Genomic DNA, 15,376 nt, shown 5'->3' on the forward strand with positions numbered 1-15,376 from the left:
TAGGCTACTTCGATTGCTAGCTACATGGGACTAAAGTTAACACAACCCATCCCCCAAACTTTAGTCGACAAACTCCATTACATTAGACTATAAACGTGAGAACTGTTCATATTGTGCTTGCATTACACTGGTTTACATCATTAGCTATTGCCTGTCTTATGTTTCACGATTTGTACTTACCTCAGTGACACTTTGTCGAGCTCTGTTCTCAGTTGTTGGCCTCGACAATTTAGTAGCTGGGGGAGCAGTGGGTGTTCGGGGTTGGGGACGCAATTTCGACGGAGTCGGTTCCCTGTTCCGTTTATGTGCGACAGGCGTCTTTGCACTCACTAATGTTTCTGACGATTGTTCAGAAAGCGGTTCCTCTTCTGCTTTTTGCCATCCTCTAAAATTTGCCAGAGCATCTTCGAGTCGGCCGATCAAGCGAACGCACCGACTGCATATCCGACATGATCTTACCTGAACTTGTAACAATGTTAAACCTAGTTCTGTAAGTCGTTCGTCTATACTTTTTTGGTTGGCTTCTTTGTTAAAAATAAGTTTGCTGTGCACAATGTTGCCTTTTATCCGCACATTTTCATGGCACAGACGGCATTGATCATTTACCGACATTGCGCTGATTGCACTGCTGCTATATCCAAGATGTAGGCTGTTCTGTTTTGTTTTTTCCTGCGTCGCTCTCATCAGCGTCACGGGTTGGCTTCGGTGTGAGTGGTTGAAATAGCACGTCGATAAAGATGACAGACAAGTGGCTTATCCAATCATATGCAAGGATTTTTGATAAGGCCCAGCCTTCTGAAATCACATTTCAATGGATCGGTTCCAGATGGATGTGAGTGAAGCTAGGCGGAGCGAAATTCATCTGGCTAGGGCCAGGTTATGATTTAGATGCTTCACAACAGAACGGGCTGGAGAATCCTGCATATCCTAATGAATATTATGTAAAAAAAGATTATAGTGTATCTGTGTTTGTGTGATTGCAACAAAACAGCAAGGCAGTTCAGCAGCCACCCCGCTGTTACAGTGACACCAAAGCACTATAATTACTAACCTGTGTGTCTGTATGTGTGTTCAAAGACCTGATTTAACCCGTCTGCCTCTTTGAGAACTACTGATACTTTATTCTATACAAGAATTTTGTTCAAAATTAACCAAATTTAAATAATAAATCAATATACAATCAATCCATCTTCCAAAACGTGGTTTTGTCTTATCCTGATCAGAGGACCAAAAGTTAGCTTTAATAATGCAGACAAATATTATGACTGGATAATAAGGGAATCTGTTTAACAGGACAGATGCAGTGAGTTTATTTCAGCACAGATCCAATATAATCATCACAGATAATTCTGATATTGAAAAAATTTAACCTGGATGTATTTTATATACAATGTTAATTGAAAGTGTTTTTCATATAAGTAAAAATAAACATGAATGCATAAAAAAGGAAATTATATTCATTATTTATCAATACAGCCAGTACAAGCTAAAGGTGCTGCACTTTCAATTTCCTTTATAGTTTTGTAATAATTTTCCTAAAAATTAGATTTTAGGAAATTTTACTGTAGTTACACGAAGATGTGCTGATAGCTATTCTTAGATTTGGCAATTAAAAAGACACAAATTCATTATAATAGGATACAGTAGTCTGAGAAAATCTAAATCTAAAGCACAATGATGTAAATATGCACAGTGCAGTAGTAAGTGCGGCTATAGTGACTAAAAGAAGTCATATACACCTTGGATGGCTTGAGAGTGAGTAAATGAATCTTTCATTAGTCTTTGTCTCCCTCTGCTGGTACAACACAAACACACATATTCAGGCTCTATATTTTCTCTCACAAAACTCCAACCTTTTTAAATTTATACTGTGCATTTATACATATAAAATTGGTCAATCTACGAATAAGAAACAATTTTTCTGCCCTGAAACAAAAGGTGTTTTCACTGCCACCTCATCAGGTCTGCCAAAGTATTGTTGAAATCTAAATGAAGTCTTAATTTATAACAGTGAAGTCACTGTATCTTCAGTCTCTGTCGATTCTGTTGACTGCGAGTCTCTGTAGCGGATCGTTATTCACTATCAGATGATAATCTAATACCTAAAATAAAACACACAAACCGTCACTTATGCAGTGAGACATTATGTCTGTCACATCTTTTCATAAGAAAACATAGCACTAACTAGATAAGCTATATTAATTCATTATCAAACATGATAATATATCTGATCCTCAAAGTCACTTTACAGAATCAAAGTGAACATAAATGAAAGATCACTTTCACAAAACGGACATCTGATACAGAACCAGCAGAAACGATCATTACACACACTACAAATTTAGTATTAGTTAATAACAAACAAGTCTCAGAATAACAACCCAAGTCTCAGATTATCACAGACAGTTAAAGGGTAAAAGCTATTTTGACAATCAGTCATAACAATATGAGCAGAATTAAAAAGTTTAAACTTCAGAGACCTATAGAAACTGAAGCTGAATTTAAGACTTATCTGATTATCTCAGACAAAATATACAAACGTGGTGTTACTGAAGTGAAAATTATGAAAATTGTTAAAAACTATTGTTACCATAGTGTCTTCAGTTTATAATGGGGATCATCCTTCAGATCAGAGAGTAGCTTCACTCCTGAATCTCCAAGTTTATTCCCATTCAGGTCCAGTGTTCTCAGGTGTGAGGGGTTTGATCTCAGAGCTAAAGCCAGAGCAGCACAACCTTCATATGTCACACCACAACTAATCAACCTGTAGAGAACAATGACACATTAAGGTTATCTCCAAAGCTAAACATGACCACTTAAAAAATAATAATAATGCTGCAAATACTCAGTTCACATTGTTAAAATACATCAGTTAAGATTAAGGGATTACTGTTTGTACATTATGAAATCCTTATTTCTATGGAAAGTCCCCATAAAACATAGAAACCCAGCGTGTGTGTGCATGGTTTTCCCTGCATTGGACATTTTTTGGTGGCTGCCAAATCAAATTTTTGTCCCGCCGAAGCCATATTTGGTCAGTTATTGTGATTCATTAGCATGTTCACAGTTGTTTTGTTGTTTTTGTACAGGGACCAGATGCCACTGATGAGTCCTGCTGACTTAAACATTCACACGAGTCTCTGTACCCGAACATGGCCAAATGAAAAAGCAAAGACCTTGGAAATGACAGGAACTGTTTCAGGGCACAAAGGCGTGTGTTCGATAATCTGCCTTTTTGTCCTTTGTAATGTATCTTTGTATTATGTTGTAAATAAGTCCTAACAATCAAAAAGCCATTATTTTAATTTCTCCACATTCTTTGTTCAAGTTCCCTCACAGTCCCACCTGATAGGGCCATTTAGGGAGGGGCTTTGTCTTTGCAGGTGTGAAACATCAATATTCATGATGATTCATGCCCTCCTCGCATACAGCTTTCTGACACAAAACATATTTGGCATATTTAAATCAATACATTGTTTTATGCAAATGAGTGGGAAGGATGATTTTCACATACTTTTGAAGCAAATATTCTAGGCTACGTGATTCAGTTATCAAAAGTCTTATGGACAAATAATCAATATGGGTTTTATTGCCTTATTTCAGTGACTTATTTATTTTTACAAACCACGCATAAACTTAGTTTTTTAAAATTACAAACTTGTACATACATGCTGTTCACATATTATTGCAGCAGTTTATGCTGAATACAATGTAATCAGACTTTAGCCATGAAAATGTTACAAGTAACAGAAATAAACACAAATGTCATGGCATGTCAGAACAAAGGGTTAAAACCCTTAAACCCCTAAAACGTTATATTTGTTAACATTAGTTAATACACTGTGAAGTAACAAAAATACAGCTGTTCATTTTTGTTTAACGAAAATTAACAAAGATTAATATATACAGTAATGCATGCATTGCTCGTGGTTAGTTCATGTTAGTTAGCCCAATACATTAATGTTAACAAATCAAACCTTATTGTAAAGTGTTACCAACAATTCATTTAATCAGAACACCTCTGAAATTAGAACATAAGTGTTCTAACCCCATTTAGCAAAAGTTGTTAGCAAGATTTAGCTTTAATAATCTACAGCATTTTCAGGTTATTTATTTGACAATGTGTAGAAAAATTACCAAAAAATAATTTAGTTCTGACTGGATTGAGGTGAAACCAGAAAAAAGCACAAAGCAAGTTGTTACCTAGCTGCTGATTGTATTCGATTGTTGTTTATATGGTAGAAAACTAGACTATTAGTTAAAATACACCTTTTAATGCCACTCTTTTAATTCTACTTTTTAATATTGATATTATTATATACCAAAATAATTATCAGGTCTAGCAAAGAAGGATTTTATCTTACAAAGCTATGGTAAAAGACGCAAAGAGGAGAGCGCAGATGGGCAGCAGAAAAAATACCAGGCACAACAAGATCACTGTTCGCGATGCTCGAAATATAGGAATAAAAACACCCAAAGAAATTTTTTTTTTCCATAAACGCCACCTGCTGTCTGAGAGTGAATTTGCATTTTCTTGCAAGTCCATCTGTTTTTGTATTATGCAGGTGTACATGTCTTATGTAACAATGTCACAAAGCTAAAGTCAGATCATTCTGTATATGCACTAAGTCTTGAAATTATGCTATCTAATTTAAATCAAACAACTGCTCATGCTACATGTGTGTAGCATCTTTGTTTGGATTGTGATTAAAAAATACAGTGGTTGACTAATTTCAAATGGCTACAGTTTTTTAAGGCCAGTTTGGACTGTTATAGAGCAAATTAACAACAAATAAATTTGCTTTAATGAGAAAAACAAAACAAAAAGGCAGCGGGTATCGGAATTGGCCAATTTGCTTGTAAAAAATCTGAATTGGCCATGAAAAATCTATAGGTAGATCTTGCCTATTGAGAGACGACTCTCGCAATGTTTTCTGTGATGCACACACATCCAAGTGCGCTCACAGAAAATGTGATTTTAAACTATTCAAGCATGAGAAGTTTTTTTTAAATACCTGCTGCAATCTCTAGAATAACACTAATCGAACAACAAAAGACTAAATTCACTTGTTCTTGACTGAATAACTTAATAAATAAAATATACATTACAAATATAGTTAAAGTACAGTTATTTTACATTTGATTACGGTTTCTGTACCTAAATACCTGAAAATCTTAAAACCCTGTTTATTTCAATCGTATCTTTGTTCGGTTGTATCTATTTGTTGTGATTACAATTTTTTTATTTGTTCTTTTTTTAATTGAGTGTTTACTTGACTATTAACCCTTTAGGCGCCAGAGGTTTTTTCCTAAAACGTCCAATTTTGACATCTTAATTTCAAAAGTCTATATATTAAAAGTGATAAAAGATAGAGACTTTCTGTAAATTAGACAAATATTAAGGATGAACCAAAGTTTATGTAGGGATTACATTTTCCCATCTAATTTGCCTATTATGACGTCATATGGTGGCGGCAATCTTGGATTATAGAATTTTCATGAAAAGTCACGTTTAAATGATAAAATGCAGCACTTCTTTCCCCCCAAAATGTCCATCACCTTCTGTATGCTACATTGCACAATACTGAATGCTCAGGTATATATTAAGTAGTAAACAAACTGTAAATCATTACTAATAAATGGCAGAAACAAACCGAATGCATGTAGTGGTTGGACTTTTGCTGTAGAGATTTTCCATTTACTAAATACAGTAGGCACTCTGATTCCATGTATGGGGCACATATATATTATTCATATGACATACAAACACAAGTAGACAAGACCTGTTTAGTTCAAACGCTCACTCGCCACGGCAAGGCACAGATCATGAGTGAGATGATACGAGCAGCGCGGCCAGATCTGCCTCGCGCGCGTGCCGAGTGTGCACAGCTCGGACTAACGTTACTGTCATTGCGACTCCTCACCCTGCCTCCACGTTGCCTCCTAACTGTCCTATGAATACTTCGACCTCGTCTAACATACCCAGTGGTATTAGACAAAGTCTCCACCACAATACTGTCGCCGCGATTGCGGAGAGGATCTGATAACATGGCTCACTCGCACACTAGCTCCGCTTTTGATCGCACTGATTCAATGCGCTCTAACTCAAACATTTTGTATAGAAACATTACGTTTTTTTGAGTCAGGGGTGAAGAATGACATGTCTGCCATCCAGTGGAGGGGAGGTCGAACGAAATTTGACACCCAATTTGAAATAAATCGTCCGTTTTATTCAGTGCGCGATCTTGTCGAGTAAACTCGACCGTGGCGCCTAGAGGGTTAATGTTTGAAATGTTATATTAGTTAGGCTAATTGTTTTTCTATGGTATTTTTAAACCACAGGCAAACGTTCCTTGCATAAGTGTTCTTTAGCCTGTAGATTTTTGTTCATGATTTTCAGCTAAAATTAAATGTTTTGCAAAAAGTGAATGATTTTGAAGTTGTTGTTTTTTTTTTACTTATTGGAATTGAAATTAGGAACTGATAAGAATCTGAAACTATAAGCAGAATGGAAATCAAATTCGGTACAATTCAAACAATACCCAACTCTAGTTATAGTTACTGTATACTTATCATTAAGTGTTACCGTTATTTCAAACTGGTTGCCATTAAGTGTAATTGTTCATTTGTTATGCAATGATGTGATTCTACAAAACAAAAAAAACACAAAATAAACAAAGTAAAGATGAATTTGACTGAGAACATTATTTTTTCAAGATTTACATTGATATGGTCATATATATTGTTATCATTAATTATTTTGGTCACGATTATCATGTGGTGTAGTATCTGATATGGTGACAGTCCATACACTACTTTCCCTTTTTTTAGCTGCAGCTACTCATTTTGAGGCGATGCTTATGCTTTTGAAAGGGTGGTCTGTTTGCACAAGCATTACAAGGTAAGTTGATTTACATAAATATATTTGTGATAAAAAAAAAGAACTCTTCACTTTAACCTGCGTTTGTTGGGCTTATTTAAATCTTGGTTTTACTTTCTTTTGAGGGATATTAATATATTAGATCTAAATGTTCCTTTTCGGGTAGACTCTTCACCCTTGCTATCTATCGCCGACAGAATCGGACGGTTCAAACGGGAATCTCTTGCTAAACTGCCGGATGGGGCTTATTCTAAGGATATTTTGTACGCACCAAATACATATTAATCCTTATTCACTGTGAGTCTTTATGGTAGAGATGATCTTACCCTAGTTCCTCCAGTTTACAGTGAGAATTCTCCAGTCCCGCAGAGAGCAGCTTCACTCCTGAGTCTCCTAGATTATTAAATGACAGATCCAGTTTTCTCAGGTATGAGGGGTTTGATCTCAGAGCTGAAGCCAGACCAGCACAGCCTTCATCTGACACACCACACTTCCACAACCTTTAAAGAAAAATTACACTCTTTACTCTCTCAGATCAGAAACACAGATTGAATCAACAGACTAATATATACATGACATATATACTCTTGCAAGTAATCAATTATCTAATCTTTTATGTTTTCATTGTAAAGATGTGTGAATGATTTACATTTGACATATTTAGTGCAAGTAGAAACAAGATGAATGAAGAACTATAAGAGTGATGAAGAGTCTGAACTGAATCCACGTGCGGCCAGCCACCTTCTTGCACGTTTTACACTTTATTTAAACAGATGTGATATTAAATTAATTAATGGTAATCATGTTGACTCCCAATTGTTTTAATGGATGTAATTAGGGCTTTCACAATTCCTCTTTTAATTTTGAGTACTTGATTTAAAAAAATCCTCAAATGAAATTTACCCATGTCAAGTAACCGGCAAAATACTGGAAGTGTTTAATTTCAAGGACGAGAATCTATGAACCGCATTATTAGAACGTTTTTTAAAGGCGAGGCTATGATTCAATTGAATAAATATATACCCTGTTGGTAGGGCTGTGAACCTACACTGGTCTCACGGTTCGGTTACGATTATCATATCATCGATTCAGTTCAATTCGGTATCACAATGCATTTCGATGCACCGCATTCTCAATTTTCAAATATACTTTAAAAGTGATCCGTGCGTGTGTTCGTCTGTTCGGGAAGTCGCAGTGACAGAAACAGTGACATTCCAGTTTGAATTTCAAAGGCCTGTTTATCCCATTAAGAAAATAAAATTTAATCAAATCAATTTTGTTTTAAAGAAATGTTTATTTAAAAGCAGCGGTCATTCATCAGTGTATATGTCACCATTAGTGGCGCGCGCATCAACCGTCGAGAGTTCACTGTTGAAGATGACGATCATTTATAATCACCCGTAACAACACAGAATAATTGTAATTTCACCATCGCCTGGCAGCGAATACTTAAATCAGAGAACAATATTGAGGCGGGTGGATTATTTGTTTTGGCTGCGGATTCGGCTGACGTTGAAGCTCATTCTCTTACTCTAAAGCAGTCCGGCTCTGCCAGGCGTAACAGCTCGGGGTGAACACGGCTAACATTGTTTATCAAGTTAATATAGCTATTACCTCCTGCCTATTCTTTTTGTGCGTGACATGAGCGCACACAGCGCGTGTCTTCTCCAGGTCGTGCTTACCAGGTTGTTCATAAAAGCCGAAATGTGTCCAGATGTAGGCTTTTAAAGTAGCTGGAGCATTTTTAATTATGCGCACACATTTCGCCTCTCTGCCAGTGTATGGTATCACGACAAAGCACATACGTGACAAATGACGTCAGAAAAGCGTCAGTACATTATAACCGGTTATGGTCTATTACTGAACCGATAACCGAATCGTCCTCGTCTGCATCGCGATGCATCGTAGAAACGATTAATTTCGACACCCCTACCTGTTGGTATAATAATTCTCAAAGCTGCTATATTTCTCAGCATCTAAGAATGGCTTCATTCACAGTGAATGCTGCTCCACATAAACTATAATCATTTATATACGTGAAGCGTCTCTAACTCAATCTCAGTGCTGTGACTTTAGGGCTTATAGTATTCATCTGGGAACACAATGTGCGCCATTTCATCAAATTTAACAGGTTATAAACCTACGCCAACACATGAGAATGTCATTATCTTTTGAAATATGCAAACGGTTCATTGCAATTTAAAAATAAAAGTTTAATCTCTGAGTTTGAGTTTGCATGTTTGCTGTCCAAATATTCTTGTTCGAAAAATTACAGTGGCTGTAGCATTTCTGTCATAAAGAAGTTGTCAAATATTAAAGATTAAAATGTTCATGTCATTTGGCCTATAAAAAATAGGGATTTGATCTGCTGTAAAGTGGGACAACAACAATCACCAGGCTGTTGGCACGCTCTGAAGGCACTTGTAATAATCCATAATGTGATTGTTTAAACAATGTATATTGTGTATTTTAACTGTGTTGTTTTATAAAACCATAATGATTTACTTTTGATACTTTATTTGAACTAAATATTATTGCCCCATTTTTTTTATAAATGTATTTTAAGTAATTTTAAAGGCTATTGTTTGCTTTTGTCAATTTTTATTACCACAAAAAATTATCCGGTTAATCGATTACCAAAATAATCGTTAGTGACAGCCATAAATGTAATAAGTTTGAATCCCGTATTCCATTTTGTTACTTTAGGAATAAATTAAATTATAAAAATCACAGTGACTTAGATTAATGCGAGTCTCATATAATCTTACCTCAGTTCCTCCAGTTTAAAGCGAGGATTATCCAGTACAGCAGAGATCAGTTTCACTCCTGAGTTTCCTAGTTTGTTCTCAGACAGATTCAGTTCTCTCAGGTGTGCGGGGTTTGATCTAAGAGCTGAAGCCAGAGCAGCACAACCTTCATCTGACACACCACAATTATAAAACCTGTAGAGAACAATGACACTCTCAGATCAACAGAGACTTAATTATTACAGAGAAAACAATAACATAAGCTCAAATCACCATGTTAGATGCATCTTGGTCTGTCACAGAGCATAATCATAACACATCTGCAGTCAAACTCAAGCAGGAAAAAAAATACTAATTTTGTTTATAATTTGTACTGTATCTCTTTAAAACAAAACACTTCAATTGGTTAAACAATTAATTCAATAGGTCACTGTTCCAAGAGATTAAGCATGTGTAAGAGAAATATTATATAAAAACCGTTATAGCAAATTAAAACTGTATATAACATAAAAATATATAAAAATTGTAACAGGAGAGGTTTAAGTAGTGAACATTAAAGAGTCATGAATTTTATGCTCAAGTCTGCCCCTCAATCATTCAGAAAAATCAACTTAAATGTGTGTGGACGGCTGTGAGAAGGGAGGGAGTGGGTGCAGCAGGGCAAGGCAAGGCAGGGAGAAAGAGTTAAAGTGTTTAAAGTGATTTCACTGAATCGGAAACCCTTATTTGGAAAACAACAAGGAGGAAGAAGCCAAGCAAGAGAAACGAATAAGAAGTGTTGTAAATCTGTTTTCTAATAAGTTGTTTTTCAAATAAAGGTTTCTGGGTGATATCAGATTGTGTTTCAGTTTTTATTGCACTTACCCTATAACTACATGTAACAAGAGGGTAACAAGCACCATTTTAATTTACAGCCTGTAGATGTTACACTTACCCTGTAACTACATGGAACAAGAGTATATTTCCCCAGTATTTAGAAAAAAGTTGCAATACTTTAACTTGACTTGAAACATGAAAGCACAAACTAAAACAGCTGCACTTTAGCTTTCAAAACAAATTACTAATATCTACCCCGTAATAAAAAAAAAAGCCTTTATGTGTAAACTTATTACAATGACTATGCAGTGTATTTTATTGTTAAATTGGGCTGTAATTATTCACTATTCACCATGTCATAATCTGCGACATTGACACAATGTGGCTCTTAAACCTCAATATCTCTATATTATCCAGTTCTCCGATTAAAATTAATGGGCAGTGTTAATCCTGACTGCTGAAATAGAGTGTGTTTAAAGTAAAGTGCTATCAGTACAGCAGTATCACCTAAATGAGGAGCAGCTCATGTCTTCAATAATTTAAGAGATCAATCACATGAACGCTTCAAACAGAGAAATTTTTATTCTCTTAATTCATATGAACAGGCGTGATATCAATTTGATGAATTTGATCATGGTTCAATAGCTTTGCTTGTAACTAATGTAAAAATAGTAATTTCCCTGCATTTTATTCCATTTGGATGTTACTTTGTCACTGTGAATTTTGCAATTTCAATAAATAGTCACATTAAAGAGTCACATATGAACTTACCACAGTTTCTCAAGTTTACAGTGGGGATTCTCCAGTACAACCGAGAGCTGCTTCACTCCTGCGTCTCTTAGATCATTCTTAGACAGAACCAGTTCTCTCAGGTGTGAGGGATTTGATCTCAAAGCTGAAGCCAGAGCAGCACAACCCTTATCTGTGACACCACAATTATAAAACCTGTAGAGAACAATGACACTCTGATCACTCTCATATCAAAATAGAAAAAAAATCTTTTTTTGTTCCTAATAGTTTTAGGAAAAAAATTTTAAACAATTAATTCAACATATCAATTAGTTTTACTGTTATTCTAAGAGATTGTCTATGTGAGAGAGAAAGATTAAATAAAAATGATATAACTGATATTTCTTTAAATGAAAATAATATATAAAAGTCTAAATATAAATGTTTATATACATACATTATAAATGTATATATTTGGAAATAAATTTCTCACACAAATGTAAATGTAGTTGTGTAGATCACAAACTAAGTCACAAGGTCGAGGGTTTAAAAGCTGAAGTGTGATAATTATATTTTTTTGTTAAACCATTAACTTAGAATTAAGAATTGTAATGTTTTAACAGCGATGATTGTTCTCAGTGTTACTTACTCAGCTGATCTAGTTGCTGTAACCACAGGTAGTAGCTTCTGAAGAACTTCATCTGCTGTATTTTGTGCTTTCAGGGTGACACTATTTGAAAATAAAAACAAGTTAATTATTAATGCTAATAATAATAATAATTAATATAATAAATGAAACATTACATGCCTAACTAAACACTCAAATATTTTTTTAAATAACGCACTGCTTTATGAAGCGTAGGTAAAAACATTTTTTAGTATTGAACTGTAGAAGCTACTTAACGTATTCGGCCAACACATTTGATTTTTATTTTTATTGTTAATATTGCTGTGGAATGTCTATTAGTCATTATTTACACTACAACACCTACTGAACAGGTCTATTTTGACATACCAGATTTTTTTGTCCCATGCGTTATGGTTATTTGTCAACCATCACTATTTCATGAGTTATTCACAGAACAATAATTTAACGGATTCACTCCCACAATCAGACATCCCACCTCTCCCGGAAGTACCGTGTCTCCCATATGTTGATATTGGGTGCTCCTCAAACAGAAGGCTGCTTCCTAATGAGGTTGTCTTTCCTAGTCCAGAAGTGTGTAGGCTTGAATCCTCAGCATTAAACACTAGAATGAGACTGTCTAGTAGGTGCGCATGGCTCCACCACACGCTACCACCCCCCACGATTACGGCACTAAAATACTATTAAAACTAAAATTTTAGGGAAAAGACATTGTATTAAAGGTGCAAAGTGTAATATTTATGAGGATCTATTGACAGAAATGCAATATAAGATCCATAACTATGTTTTCAGTGGTGTATAAAGACCTTGCATAATGAACCGTTATGTTTTTATTAAGAATAAAAGTTTCATCCTGTAAGAATTTCCTGTTGGCCACTGTAACTTTTGTTGGTTGCAATTCGTAAACTCACCAATAGATTACGCTAAAAATTCCACACTGCACCTTTAAAAAGCTTTATATTAACTGGCTTTTTTATTAATGCAATACAGTGAATGACAGCTGTCTGTGTCCCAGTGCCTTACATTATTGCCAGTTTAGTGTGAAGTGATTTTTATACCAAAACAAAAGATAACATGCCTTCATCTCCAAAAACAATAATTTTGACTTAAATTTCATAATGAACTCAAATAAGCTCTGTGCCGACTAATTTTTCATCAGTTTTTTCCTGAACTGGAAGGTGTGCAAAGGATTGTGGGAGATTGAAGGACACGAAGGATACACTTAATGCATCCTTCAAAAGGAGATGAATTAAGGATATTTGCAGCCTTACTAGGACTTAATTCCGTTTGAGAAGCACCTTCAAATTATGTACAATATCCCAAGAAACAATCTTTGCCCTGTGATTTATAAACCCCTGATCTCTTAGTTTCTCTTTTTTTATAATGTTTTAGACTGTAATGATTGTACTCAGTGTTACTTACTGATAATTTTCAGCTCCAATTAAGTTGTACAGCTTAAACTCATGCATTGTCCGCTCTGAGGTCAACAACACAAAAACTAAAGCTGACCACTGGGATGAGGAGAGTTTCACATTACGTAATCCTCCAGAGCTCATATGAGGTTGAGCTTCATTTACTAGTGAAAGATCACCCAGTTCATTCAGACAGTGAAACAGACTGATGTATTTATCTGGAGAGGGATTGTCACTGATCTTTTCTTTAATATAGCAAATTGTTTTCTCATTGCTGTGAGAGCTTCTTCCTGTATGTGTCATTAGTTCTTGTAAGAGACTCTGATTAGACTCCAGTGATAGACCCAGAAGGAAACGAAGGAAAAGGTCCAGATGCCCATTTCTACTGTCTAAAGCATCATCCACAGCTCTTTGATGGAGATCAGATAGTGAAACTTTGTCTCCATTAGTTGGTTTGGTAATCTGGTCAAACACATTGATGTTATTTTTTATAAAGGAGAGATGCACATATACAGCTGCTAGATGTTCCTGAATGCTCAGATGAACAAAGCAGAAGACTTTCCCCTGACACAAGCCTAACTCCTCTCTGAAGATCTGAGTGCACAATCCTGAGTAAACTGATGCTTCTGTCACATCAATGCCACACTCTCTCAGGTCTTCCTCATAGAAGATCAGGTTGCCTTTCACAAGCTGCTGATAAGCCAGTTTCCCTAGTTTGACAATCATGTCTTCATCTTTCACTTTCTTCTCATAGTCCTTCTCATGTTTGATGTTGGTCTGAATGATCAGGAAATGTGTGTACATTTGAGTGAGAGTCTTGGGAATCTCTCCACTCTCTGCTTCACTCAACATCTTCTCTAGAACAGTGGCTGAGATCCAGCAGAACACTGGGATGTGACACATAATAAATAGACTCCTTGATGACTTCAGGTGGGAGATGATCCTGTCAGCCAGACTCTGATCACTGATTCTCTTTCTGAAGTATTCCTGTTTCTGTGTGTCCCTGAAGCCTCGTACCTCTGTCACACGATGGACACACTCAGAGGGGATGAGATCCGCTGCTGCTGGTCTGGAGGTGATCCAGATGAGAGCAGAGGGAAGCAGATTCCCCACAATGAGGTTTGTCAGCAGCACGTCCACTGAGGCTGATTCAGTCACATCAAATAACCTGACATTGCTCTGAAAATCCAGAGACAGACGACACTCATCCAGACCATCAAAGATGAATGAAACTTTATACTCATCACTGGATATGTCCATTTCTCTGGTTTCAGGGAAAAAGCGATGAAGAAGATCTGAAAGACTGAGTGTTTTGTCCTTCATCAAGTTGAGCTCTCTGAAAGCGAGTGGAAATATGAGTTGGACGCCCTGATTCTCTTTCCCTTCAGCCCAGTCCAGGATGAACTTCTGCACACAGACTGTTTTTCCAATGCCAGCGACTCCCTTTGTCAGCACAGTTCTGATGGGTTTGTCTTGTCCAGGTAAAAATCTAAAGATGTTACTGCATTTGATAGGTGTGTCCTCTGTTTCTGCTCTCCTGGACTGTCTCTCAATCTGTCTTACTTCATGTTCATTATTGATCCCTCCACTTTCACTCTCTGTGATGTAGAGATCTGTGTAGATCTCATTCAGGAGTGTTGGGTTTCCCTGGTTTGATATTCCCTCACACAAACACTCAAACTTCTTTCTCAGATTTGATCTCAACGTGTTGAAGACTTCAGGAAGTTCAGAGTCATGACTGTAAGATTAAAATACCAGATTATTACAAATGTCAGTGAAGTAAAAAGCCATAAATAACAAAATGGATGATTTGTTTGTTGTATTAAGGGACACAGAACATCATTGGGTTTCTTTCAATTATTAGTATTGAGTGATGTGTATTGCAACACCTAAACAAAAACAACAGAAGTCCTATATTTTACCTGAAACCAGGATACATGTTTTCATTAAAGTCTGGTGGTTGAATCAGAGGATTGAACACAGTTTTGTTTTTAACTGGTCTGGATGGAAGATTTGACCTTAAATCAGAATAAAACAGATATTGATGTAATTGTGTCATTAACGGAGTAACTTACCAACAACTTTTACAGTGTGTAAATGCACTGCTGTATATTAATAACAATTTCATAAAAATTAAACACTATAA

The 15,376-nt window shown here is 35.9% G+C and overlaps 1 protein-coding gene across 5 annotated transcripts in view; it reads right to left on the bottom strand.

Moving 5' to 3' along the window:
- Window positions 1–1,285: 1,285 nt before the first annotated feature.
- LOC143738308 (NACHT, LRR and PYD domains-containing protein 12-like) overlaps window positions 1,286–15,376 on the bottom strand; it is a 159,068-nt gene continuing 144,977 nt past the window's right edge. For 3 of the 5 annotated variants that reach the window (XM_077230399.1, XM_077230398.1, XM_077230400.1), the window contains 8 exons: window positions 15,153–15,248; window positions 13,241–14,968; window positions 11,822–11,902; window positions 11,215–11,388; window positions 9,649–9,822; window positions 7,207–7,380; window positions 2,591–2,764; window positions 1,286–2,102 (listed from right to left, as the gene is read on the bottom strand). In XM_077230399.1, the coding sequence (XP_077086514.1) occupies window positions 2,096–2,102; window positions 2,591–2,764; window positions 7,207–7,380; window positions 9,649–9,822; window positions 11,215–11,388; window positions 11,822–11,902; window positions 13,241–14,968; window positions 15,153–15,248 (2,608 nt within the window). In that variant the 3' untranslated portion in view covers window positions 1,286–2,095. Of the gene's footprint in view, window positions 2,103–2,586; window positions 2,765–7,206; window positions 7,381–9,648; window positions 9,823–11,214; window positions 11,389–11,821; window positions 11,903–13,240; window positions 14,969–15,152; window positions 15,249–15,376 lie in introns of those variants that run through there. The other 2 variants (XM_077230402.1, XM_077230394.1) reach the window with 2 other exon arrangements.

Source organism: Siphateles boraxobius, unplaced genomic scaffold, assembly GCF_051911475.1.
Source record: "Siphateles boraxobius isolate OS27281-9 unplaced genomic scaffold, OSU_SipBor_1 143, whole genome shotgun sequence".
Classification (NCBI taxonomy): Eukaryota; Metazoa; Chordata; class Actinopteri; order Cypriniformes; family Leuciscidae; genus Siphateles; species Siphateles boraxobius.